Genomic DNA, 21,182 nt, shown 5'->3' on the forward strand with positions numbered 1-21,182 from the left:
GACAAGAATGTTTATGGTAGTGTTGTTGACAATAGTGCAAGACTGTTAGTAACAAAGATTCATCAATAGGAGAGTAAATAAATTGTGGTATAGTCAAACAATGACCCACTACTATGAAGCTGTGAAAATGCATGAATTAGCAGAAAATATGTCAGAAGGAATAAATGTCAGCCATCATGTGGAACGGAAAAATGCAAGTTTCAGGATATGATCAATATTTCGCATTTATACAAAGTTTCAGAACATGCAAAACAGTCCTTTATGTTATAAATGGATACACTGTTTATGTGGTAATAATATAAAAAGTGCAAGAATTTGAAAAACACCTAATTCAAAATAGTGGTTTCTTTTGAGGAGGGAAGAGAGGAATTGTATGGAAAAGAATACACAGGGGGCTTCAGTTGTATCTGTAAAGTTCTGTTACTATCTATATGTTTTTGTTGTTGTTGTTGTTTTTTGGCTGCAGCATGCAGGATCTTAGTTTCCACCAGGTATCGAGCCCATGCCCCCTGGTGTGGAAGCGAGGAGTCCTGACCACTGGACTGCCAGGGAATTCCCTGTGTGTTTTTTTAATACCTGAAATATTTCATAAAATAAGTCAACTGTAATAAAAAGAATTCAAAATGTATGTTTTAGTTCATTTAGGTTGCTATAACAAAATACCATAGTCTGGGTGACTTATAAACAACAGACATTGATTTCTCAGTTCTAGAGGCTGGGAAGTCCAAGGTCAAGGTGCTAGCAGATTCAGGTCTGGTGGGCACCTGCTTCCTGGTTCATAGAAGGCAGTCTTTTCACTGTGTCTTCATGTGTGGAAGGGGCAAGGGAGCTCTCTGGGGTTTCTTTTATAAGGGACTCATCTTTTGTAATTCAACATGTGAGTTTTGGGAGGACACAGATATCTTATAGCAATGTATATAAAATATGACCCTCAACTTTGTAAAATTATGGACAAAGGAAAGAACATGGAAGGATTTAATAGTCATTCATCTCTAGACGGTTTTCATTTTCTATATTTTCCTATTTTTCGAGTTTTCTGTAGGAAAAACGATAATAAATATTACTCATTTAATATTTATTTAAGAGATCACAGGATATCAAAATAAGGCAGTAAAGTAGTATTGGCAGCCACTCAGAGTTTTTCTCCAATCTGGACCTGAGACTATTTTACTAGCTGTAATTTTCAAACACTTTAATTTGATGAGTGCTTTATTGTTCTGTTTGCATTAAAAATTTTTTTTTTCTTAAAGAATTGGGTTTAGAGGAAAAAGCTGCTAGGATTTTTAAAGGCAAAGAATGCTATTTAATATTATGTAAAATCATGTTAAGACAAATAATGATTTTCAAAGACTGACAGCATGGTTAACAAGTTAGCCACTTCCTAGTTTGAAGAAATTCTCATAGAGTTGAAGACAGGCTGGATCAGACTGCAGAGGAATAAACTTAATTTTAAGTTCTTTTCTGTTTGTCTTGTCCCTAGGACTTCACATTTCACATGTTCATCGAACAAACTACCTTTTCTTCTCACCTTAGGTATTACTTTTATAGGAAACTCTACCTCTACCCCCTCCCCACCCACACCCATCTGCCCCTAATTCTGGGTTATCCTTAATCCTGTCGTGTCACTGCATTGTAATTGGCTGATAATCTGTCTATCTCTACTGGGGTTTAAGCTCCACAGGATGGGATACAGATATTTTGTTCACTGTTCAATTAATCCCCAGTATCTAGCACAATGTCCAGCACATAGAAAGCACTGGTAATGCTTGAATTAATGAATAAATTGAATGAATCAGTTAATGAAAATGTCACAACTGAAGGGGACATTCTGGAAACTGAGCCATTTGATAGGAAACTTTATTTATTATTATTTTTTTGAATTTTATTTTATTTATTTTTTTGTACAGCATGTTCTTATTAGTCATCCATTTCATACACATCAGTGTATACATGTCAATCCCAATCTCCCAATTCATCTCACCACCACCCCCCCACCCTGATAAGAAACTTTAAACTAGGGTTTTCTACTCATAGGTACAAGAGAAGTCATTAGGTTGAGTAATAAGAATTCCAGAATTCTCTCTGGAACTTTTTTTTAAAAATAAATTATTTATTTATTTATTTATTTTTTATGGCTGTGTTGGGTCCTCATTGCTGCGCGCGGGCTTTCTCTAGTTGTGACGAGCCGGGGCTACTCTTAGTTGTGGTGCACGGGCTTCTCATTGCGGTGGCTTCTCTTGTTATGGAGTGCGGGCTCTAGGTGCGCGGGCTTGCTTCAGTAGTTGTGGCACGTGGGCTTCAGTAGTTGTGGCTCGTGGGCTCTAGAGCACAGGCTCAGTAGTTGTGGCTCACGGGCTTAGTTGCTCCGCCACATGTGGGATCTTCCCGGACCAGGGCATGAACCCACGTCCCTTGCATTGGCAGGCGGATTCTTAACCACTGCACCATCAGGGAAGCCCCTGTCTGGAACTTTTAAGTGGGGAAACGAAAAGCCAGAGTTTTAAATGCCATTGCCTTACTAGACATAATGAATGAGGAAGTAGTGAAATGAAGAAAGTATACCTAGGATTGAAATAAATAATGATTTAAAAAAGTTTTAATTGGTTCCTCCTTCATCTTACCTGATTTTAAGTGCTGTTTTAAGATATTGTTTTAAATGGTATGGTTTCTTTTTTGTTTTCTTTTTGGTTTCTTAATATTAGATAATTTCTTTAATCATCATTTATAAAAACTTCATATTGAAACGTAGCATGCATATAGAAAAACGCGGAAACCATGACTGTACGCTTGGTAAGTTTTCAGTGAACATAACCTCTGTAACCAGTAAGCCAGAAGTCTCCTCCTGCCTCTTCTACCTTTCCCCAGTGGAGCTACTATCCTGAGTCTTCATTTTTTTTAATAATACAGTTTTTATAGACTACTTCAACCTGTCATACTCCTATTAATATCAGGAGTAAGTCAGCCTGTTGGGTCCGACTATTCAGATCGTTACCATCTTCCATCTAGTGGTCTGAATGAGGGCATGGCAGCTTCTGCCCAAAGGAGATCCTTCATTTTATTGACGATGAATGCCACATTCCCGAGCCATCACTTAACTTTTATCACAGAGATCTTGGACTATGGGTATGTGGAAAGGTGATTAATAGAAGGTTAGTCATATAGTCGATTTTTGAGCCCTGGTTCTCTTGGATACTGACGATCTCAAGACTTTTGGATGCATTATTTAAAAGGTATTGGAGTCAGTTTGCTTCCCAGTATAGCCGTTGTCTTAGGACAAAAACTGAATCTCGTTCTTTCATTTATGCCACAATTATCTGACATCCCACTGTATTCCTCTTTGTGGGCAAAGCACAAGGCAAAGGCATTCGGAGGATGCAGTGATTAATAAGCATGATCTTGCCCTTGAGTTACTTACGATCAGGTTGGGAAAAAGAAACACAGAAACATAAAACTTACAGTAGTATTTTAGGAGTGATACAAAATACTGAGGGGAGGGTGAGATTGTTTTTGACTAGGGGAATATGAACAGCTATCCCAAACAAGGATAGGTAAGGTAGCATTCCAGGCAAAAGGAGTGGTACAACCACAGGTGTGGGAGTGGAAAAGCACAGAAGGAGTGAGGAGTGGTTTTATGGAGCATGAGATACAAGCGGAGAATGGCTATTAATAGGCTGAAAAGGACCCTGAGTGCTCATTTAAGGATTTGAAACTTTAATCAAAAGCTGTGGAGAGTCTGAAGGTTTCTGAGCAGAAGGGAACCATGGCCATCAAACCTAAACTTCATACCAGTTTCCAAGTGTATCCACCAGTTTAGAATTACTGTACTGTCCAGAGGTTGCATGGGTTGTGCTGGCTGAAAGGATTCATTTGTCATCAGTGAGGTGGTTAGCAATAGTTAAGGCACCATAACAATCATGAACAATGTTCTGCTTTGATTTTTCCTACAGGATTTTTTGCTAGTCCCATCTTCTCTGAGATGAGAGAGAGAACTTTGAACGTTGTAGGGGAAAGCATAAGATTAATTTTTGTTAATGCTTTACAAATGAGATTAGAAATAGAGTTCTCATCTTGTCATCACTGTGCTCGTCCCATTATAACATTCTTTTCCTGAATGAGGAACATCAACCTACAGAAAAGCACACTGGATGCAGAGTCATATCCTGAGTCTAAGTCCTGGCTCTGCTACCTGCTATCTTTGTGACCCTGAAGATGTCACTTAACCTCTGTGAGGCTGTCATAGGGTGATTGTGGGATTTCAGTTGGAAAGTAGTTGTGAAAGCATTACTAACAGTATTGGGATGCACGTTGCTGTGCTATATATTCGGAGATGATGTTCATGGATGCTTCTGAAAAGACTGTCTACATCACGTCCACAGTGCCTAGAGGCAGTGTGTTGTCATAGAAAAGCACTGGGGTAGAAAGCAGCCCACACCCTGCCACTTGCCGGTGTAACTCAGATGTAACTGTCTGCTTTTGTAAGCTACCTTGCTTTTGTCTTAATGCACCATAAAAACAAAACAGAACAGCAACAGGAACAAAACACCCTCAAATTCGCCTCCTAAAGACTTAGTGAGTAATGGGTGTCTTCAGTGCATGATTCTTGAAGAGATTAGCAAAGCGTGTTGGGCATTAAACTGCTAGACTTCCTGAAGCGTATTCTTTAGCCACTCCATACAATAGTTGCCGTCTCTCCTCTTTTTCTTTCTGTACCCACACTTCCCAGCTGCACTGACAGCCACCTCCAGCAGCAGCCACGTTCCCGGAGTTTTCCTTCGTGGCTTCTTTACCATCATCATTATTTAAAGAGTTTTCCCCTTTCCCTTCTTACCTATTGTTCTTTTCAGCATTAGGAAGATAGCTAGTTTTAACAGGTAAGGAATTCTCCCTCCTTAGAAAATGGATAGGGGCGCATTTAATACTTTGTCCCCGTGTCACTGGCTCTTTGAAACAAGGCAAGTCAGTTGGCCTCCCTAACCTCAAATACCTTTTCTGTGAAATTGAATCTGGCAATATTTGCTCCTTTAACCTCACAAGTGAGGCTGAGATGAGGTGAAGGATAAGAAAATGCTCTGTAAATGTTACAGCCCTATACAAATATGAGGCTGCATTAATTTGTAGCCTCAGCAACTGTTTGCAGAGTTTGTCGCTCTGTCAGCTGAATCTCCTAGGATTCCTAGCAAGTCTAAAATCTTGTTCAGGAAAGATCTGTGCTGTTTTTCATCGTGGCTGACCACACCAGGTTGTTTGCTGCGATGACCTCCTAGCACTTCACGGGCAGGCTGCTGTGTATTGCTGTGTTGACGTTTGTATAACACCTCAAGAGCTCTTCGCAGATACTCTCCCATCAGCTCCTCGCGGTAACCCCGTGAGGAGGATTTCGTGAGCCCCTGGTTGAAGCAGTATCTCAGACCCCCCTGTTGCGTGTGTCTCCCTGCTTGTAGTCACCGTGTCTGAGAACCACAGCAGCTACTTGGGTGACCCATCTTCCCTTCCCCCGTACAACCTCATAGCAGTGTGAGCCGTGCTTCTGAGTTTGGTAAGTAGGTGATCTTCTAGTGACCATTTAGTGGGTCTGCCCTGCTCTTCGTTAGAGATTGATTCAGCAAGTGAAGAGCAAAAACCGTACGCGCTCCGCGAGACGTCTGTGGTTCCTGTGTTCCAACCTCTTAGCCACGTGCAACGCTTTGGTTCTCAATGCTGCTGAATGCCCTAGGTCTGACCCAGTTGGGGTGTCACCTTTTTTGACCAGTGAAACAACCTGCGAGTTGCCTGAGTAGCAAAACTCCATATAAGCTGTCCATTCTTGCGTCTTCTTCCTGTTTATAGAGCTTCTTTGGAGTAGGCAAGTCCCTGACCTTAGTCTACAAGGGAAACCCTGTGGGCTTTGGAGGAAGGCTGCTTCCCATATGACCTTGGCAATTCATATTTTTTTATATGAGTCTCACTTTCCTCGCTTGTAAAATGAAGCTGTCAATAATACCTGCTTAATTAGGTGGTTGTGACAATTACAGGTAATGTTTATAAAATGCCTGCCAATCGATATTATAATAATCTTTATAGACATTACACCAGCTTTGCACACAGGCACATAACCACATTCATATATTTCTGCATGTCCACATCAAGTGAACTTTATTAGTAAACCATCACGGTCCATTGCTATAAGAGGTGTCCACTGATTCTGGAGTTCAAAGAGACCCAATAATTGTCTTGTGTAATACTTTTAGAGCCATCCTGACACTCTTTGGGAATGTCTTTGGGGCGACATGGGCAGAGCGAGGTGGACTTCAAGCTCACTCCCTGCTTCAACCAGAGCAGAGATGCTTTCGTGTATGTTATATATTGACATTTCATCTGAGATTTCATTTGAAAAACAAAAAAGCTTTAAAGTTTTCATCCAACTTTCTACTATCCAGTACAGGAATCTACTTTACAACGTGACTGCCAAATAATGACTTAGGAGAATGTGTTCTGATATCAGTTCTCTAAGTTATGAGCTTGCCAGTGCCTGCCATATGGTAGACACCTAAGAAGTGCTTATTGAATGAATGCATTCTTGGTCACGGTTGTCGTAAGGATCAACCAAATGGCACTTGACTTCTTTTTAGCCTCTGTGTTCATTCCTTTATGCAACACATAATCATTTAATGATAGGTATTGAATCCGGACACAATTCTTTCTGATGTAAGCCTCTATACATTTAGAACCTTTGTAATTCTCTCAGAGAAGCCAACTTTGCTTAGCCTGTCAGAGTCCAGGGTAGCTAATTAGTCTATTTTTCTGGAAGCAGAGCTGAAAGGGATCTTAGAAGAGGTTCAGAGAAAGGGAAAGAGTGCTGATAACAAGAAGTGGTATAGTGAAATGATGAAGAACACAGACCCTGGAGCCAAACAACTTGGGCTTGAATACCACTCTGTGACCTTGGGTAAGTTACTTCATCTCTCTGTGCTTCAGTTTTCTCACAAGTAATATGGGATGGTAATAATACCTACCTCACAGGGTTGTAGGAAGGATCAAAAGAATTATAATGAAAACTCTTAGAGCTGTGCCTAGAGCATGTAGTAAATACTCCATATTAACTATTATTATTGGTAGTATTATGATGATCATTTATTTATCGAGACCTACTTCACATGCATTGTCTCATTTAACCCTCAAATGAGGAAATGGAGGTTCCATAATATTATGGAATTTTTCCAAGGTCATTTAACTGACCTTGGGCAAATTCCATAATATTATGGAACCTCCATAATATAGATCTGGCTCTATAAATCATTTCACTCACCTCCCTCCTTTTATAAATAAGACCAAGGCTTGGGTAGGTGAATTGATTTATTAAGGGCCATACGGCTGGTCAGTGACAATATCTGAATTACAACATCAGTTTCTTAAGCATGGCCTAGGACTGTATCTCTTTGGGGGGTGTAGTAGAGATCCTGATCTGATGTCTTAATGTAAAAAAAATCTCTATGGCATAGGTGATGTCAGCTGTCCACAACCATTATTTTTTTTATGTTTTTGCGGTACGCGGACCTCTCACTGTTGAGGCCTCTCCCGTTGCGGAGCACAGGCTCCGGATGTGCAGGCTCAGCAGCTATGGCTCACGGGCCCAACCGCTCCACGGCATGTGGGATCTTCCCGGACCGGGGCACAAACCCGCGTCCCCTGCATCGGCAGGCGGACTCTCAACCACTGCGCCACCAGGGAAGCCCTACAACCATTATTTTGATTGCAAATTGTCAAGCTTTATAGACGCATATGGGCTGGGGTCTTACCAATTGTGGAAAACAGAAACCTTGTAATCCTCATTATAGTCAAACACCATATTTTGAAGATGGCAAAGTTAAAGCTAGCTGTGAAATCTTGTGACTTAAGTTCTGAATTCTATATGCAATGACAAAGGGTATATGCAGATGAAAGTAATATAACCCTGTGATGTTATTAATATTATCGTACTCCATACCTTCATCCTCAGTTGTGAAAGATAAGTCCAGCAAGCATTTCCACCATCTCTTTCTCTGCTAAGAGTGACATCGTCTGCATTCCTCAGTTGAGCTTGGCAAGTGTGCCTCTGGCTATATGCAGTCTGTAATGTGGTAGAGAATATCTACAACTCGGCTACATTTGTCTTTTGTACACATGATATATTGATACCCCTTAACTACCATTTATACCCACATTTAGATTTTTTTTTGTATCAACTGAAAAGTGAACATTATAGATAAAATGTTTCCTTCACTGACTGCCCACCACAGATGAATTTCCACAGTGATGGCATCTTTGTTCAGCAGGATTTATGCAGTGATTTGCAGAAATTGTTTTGGATTTTTATTTATTTTATGAAGGTTGTGTGGAATGGAAGAAATGAAACTGGTGATACAGATGGTATTAAGAGCTAATATTTACTGTGCCCTTTCTGCATGTTAGACACCATATTAACCCTGTGCTTTCTTTGTCTATTAGTAGGTCTCACAGTCATTATATAGTAGAGGCAAAGCTTAAAACCGTTGGATTTTTGGTCAGAGCAGTGAATCATATATATATGAGTCCAAATCGCATATTCATTGGACTTAAGCTGATTAACTGTGTATAATTATAAAGGAAAAAACAACATCAAATATGAGATTCGTTGATTCCCTCAGTTATAATTAGGAACTTTATAATGTTTGTGTGTGTACAGCTACTTCCTTCCTCCACTCCCAACATGTTCCTTCATATGGAGGGATTTTCCTGTTCCCACCACGCCCAATAAATGCTTATGGGAGATGGTATAAAGTGAGAGTTTCTCATCCAGGCTCTAGAGTAGTACCTAGAAGCCTGTCTTAGATACTGGAGATAAAATATGGCTTCCTAAACATTTTGGTCTTCCCTTAGAGTGGGAACACCTATGAATTGACATTTCTTTTCTCAGCGTCAAGCACATGTCAGTAGTTTAGTTCTCTGGAATACACGGAGACAATCTAGTGGAAAATAAGACAACATCTGCTGTCTCTTTAGACAATTGCGTGGGGTTGCGTGGAGATGGGAGGAAGGGACCACATAGGTGAGAGGGGGATCTCAATACTACTGTGAAAGAAATGCGTAGGAAATGGAGGGTAAAATCTAATGGGTATGTTGGAGAGGCAGAAAGAAGTAGAGAACCACAGATCACAGAAATGAAACCCTTCTCAGCTGTAAAGCAATAGGCAAGAAAAACTGTTTGCATCGTAACTTGAATCAGGAGACTAGTGAAGAGAATGGCAATAGGTGGGAGGGTGGGGGAACAACCAGAGCCTACAAAGGGCTAGAAAGGGGAAAGGCTCCTGTACCTTGTGGAAGAAATAAGAGGAACATGGAAAGCCAGTTAAATTTGAAAAAAAGAAAATTGGTGATGGGGGATAGGTGATAAAATTGAGGGAAAATGTGACTTGTGGTGTCCGCAGGGCCAGAGAGATGGAAGTCTAATGACCTCTTGATTGGGCTGTGTATTGAGTAGCAGATGGAAGACTAGGCTTGATAGTTGCATGGATACATAGACAAGGTGGAAACCTATCTTCATTTTGGGCTGATGGGACCTGCTCAGAGAAGCTTCTAGATCCATGTAAACTCATTATAATCATTGGTTTTGACTTCACTTAAAAGCATTTTTAGATCAAAATATTCAAGTACTCAACGTGTAGGTGCTTCACACGTACCTCCAGATAGAGTGAGTTACTTACCATGGTTAATCTTAAATTTATATCCATATTAGCCCTCTTTCAAAATATTCTATAAACACATCCTTCAAAGGGTATCTGCAGGAAGACAGATGTAAGTCAACCAAGAGTGACTATCTCAGAGGATTAAGAAGAGACCAGTTATTGAGAATCAGAGGCAAATAGCTCAGCTTTGGAAAAGTTGGGTGGGTGTGAGGCTTAAGAAGAACCAACTTTGAAGTGGCCTCGTGAGGTGGAAAGCCAGCGAGACAGAAGGATGCACAGGGCCGCTGTCAGTTAGCGCAGGTGCTGACATGCATCAGGGTGAGGATGGGCCATAACGTCTTGTAGGAGGGAGAGCCAGATTTCAATGTTATCGAGAGACAGCAATTTTTAATGTTTCAAATGAGTAAAATTAAGATTTGACAAAATTGTTTTTATTTCAGTTTCTAGAGCTGTTATATGATTTTCCAAAATGAAATCTGTAAGTGACAAAGTAGAAAATTGGCAGCCTAGAATCTAGTTGTCACTGGAGGAAGGAGGGGCCCAGGGAGTGGGGACAGTGTAAACTCTATCCATCTGGCTGCATTTCTCTCTTCTCCTGTGATGAGAGCCGCCCACCTTCCTCCCAGTGCACTGCTGTTCCTCTGGCTAATTCCAAATGAGCTATGTATCAACATGCAGAGACTGGCTGGCAGTCCTCAGAGTCTAGCTGTAGTTCTATACAAAGCTGCCTCTCTCCTTTTAGTTCTTGTCGTTAAGTCTTTCCCTTGGACTTCAGGACCACGTGTCTACTGCCTATTCAGAATCTCCATTTGGATGTACCAAAGCAACTCAGAAGTGAAGTCATAACCGTAAACCCCAGAGCTGTGCATCACATCTTATTCCCTGTCTCTGAGTTGTACTACCTTGCATCCATTGCCCACAGCAAAAATCTGGGCCTCTTTCTTGATTTTCCTTCTACCTTCCCTCCCACTTCAGTTAGCCGACATCCCGTTCTGTACATCATCCCTATTGCTGCTGCCTGGTTCAGGCCATCATTTCCTCTCAACTGAATTGCTACAACGGTCTCTTTACACTGTAGCCAGAATAATCTTCCTAAAGTGTAACTTGGATCAAGTCATTCGGACCTTCGGTATCTCCTTATTGCCTTCAGGATAAAATCAGAACCACTTGCCATGATAATGGCTTTGCCCCCCTGATGTGGCACCTGTTTACCTGTTAGTTAAGTTTGTAAAGACCACTTACACCTAACTGTTTGCAGTCCCTAAGGGGCTTGATCTCCCTTGTCTGTGGTCTTTTGTGTGTGCTATATTTTCTTCCTGCAAAGCTCTCTCCATTTCCCTGCCACCTTGTACTTCACCAGCTTCAGGCTTTAGCTAAGATGTCGCTTTCTTCAGGAAGCCTTCCCTGATCTCCCCGATGAGGTGTCTTGCTTGTGTCTGTCTGTAGAAGCCCCTTTTACCTTACTGGATTTATCGTTACTGTACTTTGCCTGTTTGTCTTCCACTCCCAGAAGACTTTAAAGGTCCCTAAAGGCAAGGAGCTATACTGATCGTGAGTACAGTTTCTGGCATATAGTAGGGACACAGTAAATGCTTCAGTTTTTTTCTCTTTAAATAAATTGTGGTAAAATATACATAATATAAAGTTTTCCTTTTTAACCATTTAAGTGTACACTTCAGTGGTATTGAGTACATTCACATTGTTGTGCAACCATCACTACTGTCCATCTCCAGAACTTTTTCATCATCCCAAACTGAAACTCTGTACCCATTAAACAGTAACTCCCCCATTGCTCCTGCCCCCCGGCTCCTGGTAACCACTGTTCTACTTTTTGTCCCTATGCCTTTGACTATAGGTACCGCATATAAGTGGAATCATACAATATTTGTCCTTTTGTGTCTGGTTTATCTCACTTCGCATAATGTCCTCAAGGTTCATCCATGTTGTAGCATGTGTCAGAATTTCCTTCCCGTTTAAGGCTGAGTAATATTCCATTGTATGTATATAGCACATTTTATTTATCCATTCATCTGTCTGTTGGTATTTGGGTTGATTCCGCCTTTTCGCTATCGTGAATAATGCTGCTGTGAGCATGGGTGTACAAATATCTGTTTGAGTCCCTGCTTCAAGTTCCTTTGGGTATGTACCTAAAAGCGGGATTGCTGAACCTTATGGCAATTCTGTGTTTAATTTTTTGAGGAAGCGCCGTACTGTTTTCCGCAGCAGCACAAGAGTTCCAGTTTCTCCCCATTCTCCAACTGTTGTTATTTTCTGTTTTGCTTCATTTTATAATAGCCATCCTAACGAGTGTGAAGTGGTGTCTCATTGGGGTTTTGATTTCCATTTCCCTAATGATTAGTGATGTTGAGCATCTTTATATGTGGTTATTGGCCATTTGTATATCTTCTTTGGAGAATGTCTATTCAAGTCCTTTGACCATTATTTATTTATTTATTTTTAAATTTATTTATTTATTTATTTGTTTATTTATTTATGGCTGCATTGGGTCTTCGTTGCTGCCTGTAGGCTTTCTCAAGTTGCGGCGAGTGGGGGCTACTCTTCATTTGCGGTGCATGGACTTCTCATTGTGGTGGCTTCTCTTTGTTGCAGAGCACGGGCTCTAGGTGCTCGGGCTTCCGTAGCTGTGGCACGCGGCCTCAGTAGCTGTGGCTCGTGGGCTCTAGAGCACAGGCTCAGTAGTTGTGGCGCACGGGCTTAGTTGCTCCACGGCGTGTGGGATCTTCCTGGACCAGGGCTCGAACCTGTGTCCCCTGCATCGGCAGGTGGATTCTTAACCACTGCACCACCCAGGAAGTCCTGACCATTTTTTAAATTAGGGTTTTTTTTGGTTGTTGTTGTTTTTGTTGTTGTAGGAATTCTTTATATATTCTGAGTATTAATCCCTTATGAAATACATGATTTGCAAATATTTTGTCTCATTCTGTGGGTTGCCTTTTCACTCTCTTGATAGTGTCCTTTGATGCAGAAAAGTTTTTAATTTTGATGATGTGCAATATATCTATTTTTTCTTTTATTTCTGTGCTTTTGGTGTCATATGCAAGAAATCATTGCCAACTCCAATTTCGTGAAGCTTTTCCCCTATGTTTTCTTCTAAGAATTTTATAATTTTAGCTCTTACATTTAGATATTTGATCCATTTTGAGTTAATTTTTGTATACGGTATAATAAGGTAAGGGTCCAACTTCATTCTTTCACATTGGGTATCCGATCTTCCCAGCGCCATTGGTTGAAGACTGTTCTTTCCCCCATTGAATGGCCTTGGCACCCTTTTTGAAAATCACTTGACCGTATATGTGAGGATTTGTTTCTAGGCTCTCTAATGTATTCCATTGGTCTGTATGTCTGTCTTTATGCCAGTACCACACTGCTTTGGTTAGTGTATCTTTGTAGTAATTTTTGATATCAGAAAATATGAGTCCTCCAACTTGTTCTTTTTTAAGTCTGACAAGTTTTTAATACTACTTGCTATTTGATCCTCCTTCTAACATTTTTTGTGTACCCCCGCCTATAGTGTTTCCCTTAACAACTCCTCCTAGATGACTTCTCTTCCTTCATCTCCGTCATAACCTCACTCCAGTGCCCGTTTTCTTTCCCTCTTCCACCCCCTTTTCCTTAATTTAGAGTCATCTTTAGTGTGTTCAAGCCACAACTGACATTTTAAGGCCTTAATACTCCTGGGTGACCAACAGAAGGGAGCCCTAATCATCGATTTCTCCCAACTTTGAGCCTGGTTCAATCTCTTTCAGAATTCTCAGGGCTAAAAGTCACATTTATTGTTATGATGGATGAGGTGTATTGCCTAAGAGACTGTGTGGCATAGTGGAAAAGCATTATATTGGAGGCCAAGAGACCTGTGCCCTAGCTCTGCATCTGTCACCGATTAGCAGTTAGACAACCCAGCCTCTCTTACTTAACTTACTGTTAAATTTTCTTATCTGTAAAGTTAAGGAAAGTTGGACTAGATGGTCTCTAAATTCCTTCTAAATCTAAAAAGTTTATTTTTATTTTTAGTCCTCAGAAGGAGGAGGAATTTAAGCTGGTTTTAGAGATGAATGGAATTTAGATGAGAAAGAGAGAAAGACTTCGGGAGATTTAAAATAAGAAAATGAAAGTGTGTTTAGGAGTCAGCGAAAACAACGGTGACCATTTATTAAGTGATGCTGGGTCAATTGGAGACCCACGTAGAAAAAAAAATGAACCTCGACCTCTATCTCGCACAATATTCAAAAATCAGTTCCAGATTATGTGAAGTCTAAATAAGAAAGGTAAAACAAAAAAGCTTCTAGAAGGAAATTTAGGCTAATAGCTGCATGACTTTGGGATAAACAAAGATCTCTTTATGACAACAACAACAAAAAACATGAAAGGGAAGGTTGATAGATTGGATTTCAGTAAAATTAAGAACTACTTTTTATCAAAAGACACCATTAAGAAAGTAAAAAGGAGAAAAATATTTGAAATATATCTGACAAAAGACTTGTATGGGGAATGTGCAAAGAACTCCGACAGATCAATAAGAAAATGCAGATGACTCTAGAAAAAAGTGCGCACAGATTGAAACTGGCGTTCCACAAAGGAGGATTTCTAAATGGGCAGTAAACGTATGAAAAGGTGCTCAGTGTCGTCAGAGAAAAGCAAATTAAAACTCCAGTGAGCTAACAAACACATGGAAAAATGCTCAACATAATTAGTCATTAGAAAAATGCAAATCAAAACCACAGTGAGATACTGCTTCACACCCTCTAAGATGGCTGTTAAAAAAAATAATAATGAGGGCTTCCTGGTGGCGCAGTGGTTGGGAGTCCGCCTGCCGCTGCAGAGGACGCGGGTTCGTGCCCCAGTCCGGGAGGATCCCACATGCCGCGGAGCGGCTGGGCCCGTGAGCCATGGCTGCTGAGCCTGCGCGTCGGGAACCTGTGCTTCGCAACGGGAGAGGCCACAACAGTGAGAGGCCCGCGTAACGCAAAAAAAAAATAATAATAATAATGAGAGGAAAATATATGTTGGCTAAGATGTAAAGAAATTGGAACCTTGCTTATATTGCTGGTGAGAGTGCAAAGTGGTTTAGCCTCTGTGGAAAAACAATTTGGCATTTCCTCAAAAAATAAAGCTTAGAGTTACCATGTGACCCTGCAGTTCCACTCCTACGTGTATACTTAAAAGAATTAAAAACAGGGACTAAGGGACTTCCCTGGCGGTCTAGTGGTTGGGACTTTGCCTTCCAATGCAGGGGGTGAGGGTTGGATACCTGGTCGGGGACCTGGGAGCTGGGGTCGCACACGCCTCGCAGCCGAAGAGCCAAGACATAGAACAGAGGCAGTGTTGTGGCAAGTTCAGTAAAGACTTTAGAAATGGTCCACATCAGGGCCTCCCTGGTGGCGCAGGCGGGTGAGAACCCGCCTGCCAACACAGGGTACACGGGTTCGAGCCCTGGCCCAGGAAGATCCCACGTGCCGCGGAGCAACTCAGCCCGTGCGCCACAACTACTAAGCCTGCGCTCTAGAGCCTGCGAGCCACAACTACTGAAGCCCCCGTGCCTAGAGCCTGTGCTCTGCAACAGGAGAAGCCACCGCAACGAGAAGCCCGTGCACCGCAACGAAGAGTAGACCCCGCTCGCCGCAACTAGAGAAAGCCTGCGCACAGCAACGAAGACCCACTGCAGCCAAAAATAAATAAATAAATTTATTATTTTTTTTTAAAAAAAGGAAGAAATGGTTCACGTCAAAAAAAACCAGGGACGAACTAAAATAAGTACATGTGCATGCACTGTTGACAATAGCCAAGAAGTGGAAAGACCTCCCCCCTCAGTTGTTCCTCAGTGGATGGATGAATAAACAGATCATGATACAGATATATATTGAAACATTATTCATCCATAGAAAGGAGTGAAGAACTGATACATGCTACAATGAGGATGAAAGAAGCCAAACATGAAAGGTTACATACTGTATGATTCCATTTATATGAATTCCTGGAATAGATCAATCAATAGATTATAAAGACAGAACACAGCCTGATGGGTGCCAGGAGCTGGGGGGTTGGGTGGGTGCAGGGGAGAGGAATGGAGAGAAACTGGTTAACGGGTAAAGGGTTTTACTTTGGAGTGATGGAAATGTTTTGGAACTAGATAGAAGCAGTAGTTGCAGTATGTTGTGAATGTACCAATTGCCGCGGAGTTGTTCGCTTTAAAGTGGTTAATTCCACCTCGGTAAATTTTATAAACACCATGAGCTATCACTATACGTATGCTCACTAGAATGGGTAAAAATTAAGAGGGCTGTCATTTCCAAGTGTTGGTGAGGATGTAGAGCAACTGGAACGCTCTTATCTCGCTGGTAGAAGTATCACTAAAGCTAAATAAACGTATGCTCTCTTCTGAGCCCAGCATTCCACTCCTGCCTATGTGCTGGAAAGAGAAGAGCACATATGGCCACCAACAGGCGTGCACACAAAGGTACTTAGCAGCTTTCATTCATAATAGCCTGAAACTATAAACAACCTAAATGTCCAGCAAAGTAGAACGGGTAAATAAATTGTATGTTCCTACATGGAATACCACAGAGCAATAAAAAGAATGAACTGCTGCTACACACGCCAGTAAAGATGAATTTCACAAATAATGTTGAATGAAAGAAGCCAGATTTTGAAGAGTATATTTTATCTTCTGCTAAGGCCAAACTAATCTATGGTGGTAGATGTCAGAAGCGCTTTTGCTGGGCAGGGGTGGTTGTGGTGGTCTTTGACGGGGGAGCTCAAGAGAGCCATCTGGGGTGCTGGAGACATACCTTCTGTATCTTGATCTAAGTGGTGGTTACGCAGGTGTATACATATTACAAACTAATCTGTGCGCTTAAGATTCGTATACACTTTATTGTTCTACCTTTAAAAAAAATACTAGAAGGGCTTCCCTGGTGGCGCAGTGGTTGAGAGTCCGCCTGCTCATGCAGGGGACACGGGTTCGTGCCCCGGTCCAGGAAGATCCCACATGCCACGGAGCGGCTGGGCCCGTGAGCCGTGGCCGCTGAGCCTGCGCGTCCAGAGCCTGTGCTCCGCAACGGGAGAGGCCACAACAGTGAGAGGCCCACGTAAAAAAAAAAAAAAAAAAAAAAAAATTAAAAAAAAAATACTAGAAAATTAAAACAAAAACCAGTCGCCAGAGTAGATGTTCTTGCAGGGAAGCAGTAGAAAAGCATGTTTGTGAAGTATACGGTTGTAGATGAATATCTGAGAAGTGTAAGGTTGTAGAAAGCCTTGAATGGCAGTGAAATGGCAGAAGTCTGGATTCTTTTCTGTAACTCCAGTAGCTTCGAGGGAGGAAAATGACAAAATGGAAGCAGATTTTTTAGGGAAACGGATCTTTGGAGATGTGCCTGGTGGGCTGAGGACTGGTCCACAGGTGGGAGGCTATTGCAGTAGGACCTGAATTAGGTTGAAAATGGAAACTCTGAAGGAAGAAGAACTAGTGAGGCTGGTGACTGGTTGGGCAAGGACAGCAAAGGATGACGGGGCAAAGATGACTGAAGGTCCACGCTAGATGGCTGGAAAAACGATGGTCCCCATCACAGAATTAAGAAAGCCAAGTGGAGGACTCCGTCTTGGAAGCGAAAAGATGAGTGGTTTTAAATGCTTTAATTGTGAAGTGGTGACAGGCAGTTGTGGGGCTCAGAAGAGCAATCAGGGCTGATGATAGAAATCTGAAAATCACCCACATACAGATTATTTTGAGTAGATGAGATTCCTAAAAGGAGGAGTGATGCAGAGAGATTGCAGAAAACCAGCCCTTACAGAAGAAAAAGGTGGTAGGGGAAGAACCAGGATAGAACCAGGGTATCAGAAGAGAACCAGAATCGCTTAAGCCAAATGAAGAGAGAGTGGGGGGGGGGGGGATGAAGATGTAAAGGGAGAAAATACAGAAGTAGGAGAGGAAAAGTGAAGATTGAGAATGTGTTGGAGACCCGTGATCGTTGAGGGAACCTGGAGAAGGCAGGAGGAAACAAAGGCAGAGGACTTAGCCTAGGATGGCTGTACCTATGAAGAGCCCAGGTGTGTACAGTCAGGTTACAAGACTTTGTCAGCATCTGCAGTGACTTCCTCTTGCAGTATTCTCTGTCCTCTAAGTAGGGTGACCCAGGGTTGAGGATGAGTGTGGCTGTGGGAACCAAGGAGTCCCAAGTATTTGGACCAGTTATGGGTTCCAGGCATAATCGTATTCTCTGTGAGAAGAATACGAAAGAAGTTTAAGACACCACTCATGCCCCTAGGGATTTATATGGTGCAGTTAGACAATGACTGAGAGCCAAAGCCAGTGTGAATAAGATGTCTTGAACCCTGACTTTGTCATTTGCTAGCTGTGTAACTTTGGCCAAGCTCCGTTAGGACTCTGTGCCTCTTCCTCCTCATCTGTTAAAAGGGGATAATAATAATCTCTACCTCATAGGCTGTTCTGGAGATTAAACGAGTTAATACAAACAAGGCGCTTGGAACAATACCTGAAACATAGCAAGTATGTGATAAGTGCTAGCTAAGAGATCACGATAAAGCTGTAGGAGTTCACAAGGGGAAAATAATTCGTAAGGGCTGGAGCTGATGGGAAGATTCTTCGGAGGAGTAGGGATTTACGGGAGGCAGTTCAGGGACTGATAAGAGGAAAGGAATTTTAGGTTTGGGGGAAACAGTGGGAGTAAAGTCTTAGATCAGTAAAACCATTGGCATTTGCGTGCGGTTTACTTGAACCAGACTGTTCCTGTTGCGGAGTAGTGGGAGTCAGGCTGGGACAGGCAGAGGGGTCACTGATATTTGTCAGAATAAAAGAAGTCTGGGTTGGGGGAGTCAGAGCTCTTTGTGTGTTTTTTCCTGGCCCTGTGACTTTGGGCACGTTACCTCATCTCTTCAGACTGCAAGTTTCCCAATTCTTAAAATGAAGTGGACTGGATCTATAAAGTCCCTCGCAGCTCTAGAATCACATGCCTCACACATGAAAAGGATTTCTTCGACCCCATCGTCTGAGGAGTGGTGTTTTGTGTGTGTGCAGCACGGAGCTGACTTGCGGTTCTGGCCTCGTCAGTGCCAGGCTGTAACCGAGTGAGCTGATCAGCCCATGTGGATACCACACACTGCCTTTCGCAGCCATCACCACCACTGGAAAACTCTGGGCTCTCTGCGGGGGTATTTATGAAAAGAGCCCTTGGGTATTTCACTCCCAGATTATTTAGCGCCAACTCTACTACTGTTCTCTTAAGGAGCCTCAAGCTTTATGGATGCTAGCCTTGGAGTGGACCCTGAGGGCTAAGTAGGAGGGAAAGAACTGTGTTTAGCCTTTAAAAAAATGTCCCAGATTGTCTTTGTGAAGCTCATAAAACAAAAGGAAGAAGCAGCACCACGAGCGCCAGATGAACTGCCAGTGAAGCCCTAAAGCTTTCGTGGCAAGAGTCCCATTGCTTTGACATTAGGGAGCCCCCTGTTCCAAGGTGTGTATTTCAATAACCTAGGACTCTGTATACACATAAATGAAAATGGGCTTTTCAGATACCATGCTTAGAAGTCTTTGGCTCTAGTATGGCACTACTTCAGTTTCTCTGTTTAGAAAGGAATTTGGTTTGTGATTCATTTCTCACTTCCTGTCCTTCTGGCGTGAGCCCCGCTCAGGGGCCTTTCTGCTGTCGTTCACCCTGCAGTGCTGCAGGGCTCTTGCATCAGAGGAAGGTCTCTAAGATTCCTCTCCCATTTGCTTTTCCTGTTGCTGAGTGGGAGGTACGTAGAGCAATAGCTTCCCTCTCCATGAAGAAAAGCGCTTTGTGTTTGTCCCTGGCACGAGCTTGGTCATCAGAGCAGGTACTTCTGGACTTTTATACTGGATGGATTTTACAAACCTTGGTGAATTGAAAAAGAACTTGAAACAGAAGAGCCAAAGCAAATAGAAGCATTTCTGTCTATATTTTTGTGCCTCCAAAGTTTTGAAGGGTTTAGTGTTTTCAGAAACTGAAATTTGAAAGGAGAGGCAGTTTACCCTTGCGTTGTCCTTGGAAAAAGAGTGTTTCTTTAGGGAGCAGAGTTCTAGGAAAGGAAGATGACTTGAGCATATAAGGATTCCAAAGCTAATAGGTGCCTCTCGGTCATGTTAAACATACCTTATTCATTTAGAATAGAAATTACTTGAGGGTATGGAATATATATATTTTTAATGTTGTCTATAAGAAAATCACTTTATTTTTTATTGAAGTATGGTTGCTATACAATATTATATAAGTTAACAGGCGTACAGTATAGTGAGTCACAATTTTTAAAGGTTACGTTCCATTTATAGTTATTATAAAATATTGGTTATATTCCCCATGTTGTACAATATATCCTTGTAGCCTATTTTATACCTAATAGTTTGTACCTCTTAATCCCTTTATTGCCCCTCTCCTCCTTCCCTTTCCCCACTGGTAACCACTAGTTTGTTCTCTATATCTGTGTCTGCTTTTTTTTGTTATATTCACTAGTTTTTGCTGTATTTTTTAGATTCCACATATAAGTACTATCATACAGTATTTGTCTTTGTCTGACTTATTTCACTAAGCACAGAGGGTATGGAATATATCTTTGTAGCTGTACGTGGTTCCTAACTGTGAGCTGCATCTAAGTCAATAATAAAAACTAGCAATTCAGGAGACTCCCATGTTCTGATCTCCTTGGCTGCTCATTCCCCTGAGGGGTGGTTATGGACATTGCCTCGTCCATTCATGCCACAGACTTTCTGAAGAGAAAAATACCCATGTCATGGGAGAAACTATGTGTTGCGAAGGTTGTGACTAAAGGTTGAGAGTGAGATGGTTTGGTCTGGCCTCTTTTTAGAGCAGCGATTGATTAATGCTGTCTGTGTTGCCGTTTCTTCCAGAGCTGACCTGTCCTGGACGCAGCATAACTAACGAAGCTGCTGCAGGATGAGAAGATGGCAGCGCGGCTGCTCGCACCACCAGGCCCTGATAGTTTCAAGCCTTTCACCCCTGAGTCACTGGCAAACATTGAGAGGCGCATTGCCGAGAGCAAGCTCAAGAAACCGCCAAAGGCCGATGGCAGTCATCGGGAAGATGATGAGGACAGCAAGCCCAAGCCAAACAGTGACCTGGAAGCAGGGAAGAGTTTGCCTTTCATCTATGGGGACATCCCCCAAGGCCTGGTTGCGGTTCCCCTGGAGGACTTTGACCCATACTATTTGACGCAGAAAGTGAGTTGGAGGAGACGGAGCAGCAGCTTCAGATACCCCGCTCCTAACAGGCTCAGGGGGGATGGGGGGAAAGAGCTGTGTCTTTGCCAGAGTTTGGATAAGTACTTAGCCTTTTGTTTCAGTTCCAGTTGACGGATTCTTTTTTGGTTTAATTGCTGCTAAGGGTCATTTGTGGGTCTTGGCACTTTTCAGTCTGTTAATAAGACTTCTGGTTTTGGCTCCTTTAACTGATTTGACAGTAGAAAAAGATTGATTTAAAAAAGGGGGGGGGG

The 21,182-nt window shown here is 42.1% G+C and overlaps 1 protein-coding gene across 5 annotated transcripts in view; it reads left to right on the forward strand.

Moving 5' to 3' along the window:
- SCN8A (sodium voltage-gated channel alpha subunit 8) overlaps positions 1-21,182 on the forward strand; it is a 170,824-nt gene that overhangs the window by 38,459 nt on the left and 111,183 nt on the right. For 3 of the 5 annotated variants that reach the window (XM_027106319.1, XM_027106320.1, XM_027106318.1), the window contains one exon: positions 20,581-20,910. In XM_027106319.1, the coding sequence (XP_026962120.1) occupies positions 20,635-20,910 (276 nt within the window). In that variant the 5' untranslated portion in view covers positions 20,581-20,634. Of the gene's footprint in view, positions 1-20,580; positions 20,911-21,182 lie in introns of those variants that run through there. The other 2 variants (XM_027106321.1, XM_027106317.1) reach the window with 1 other exon arrangement.

The sequence above is a fragment of the Aethalodelphis obliquidens genome, unplaced genomic scaffold, assembly GCF_003676395.1.
Source record: "Aethalodelphis obliquidens isolate GAN/ISIS:26980383/991018 unplaced genomic scaffold, ASM367639v1 scaffold8, whole genome shotgun sequence".
Taxonomy (NCBI): Eukaryota; Metazoa; Chordata; class Mammalia; order Artiodactyla; family Delphinidae; genus Aethalodelphis; species Aethalodelphis obliquidens.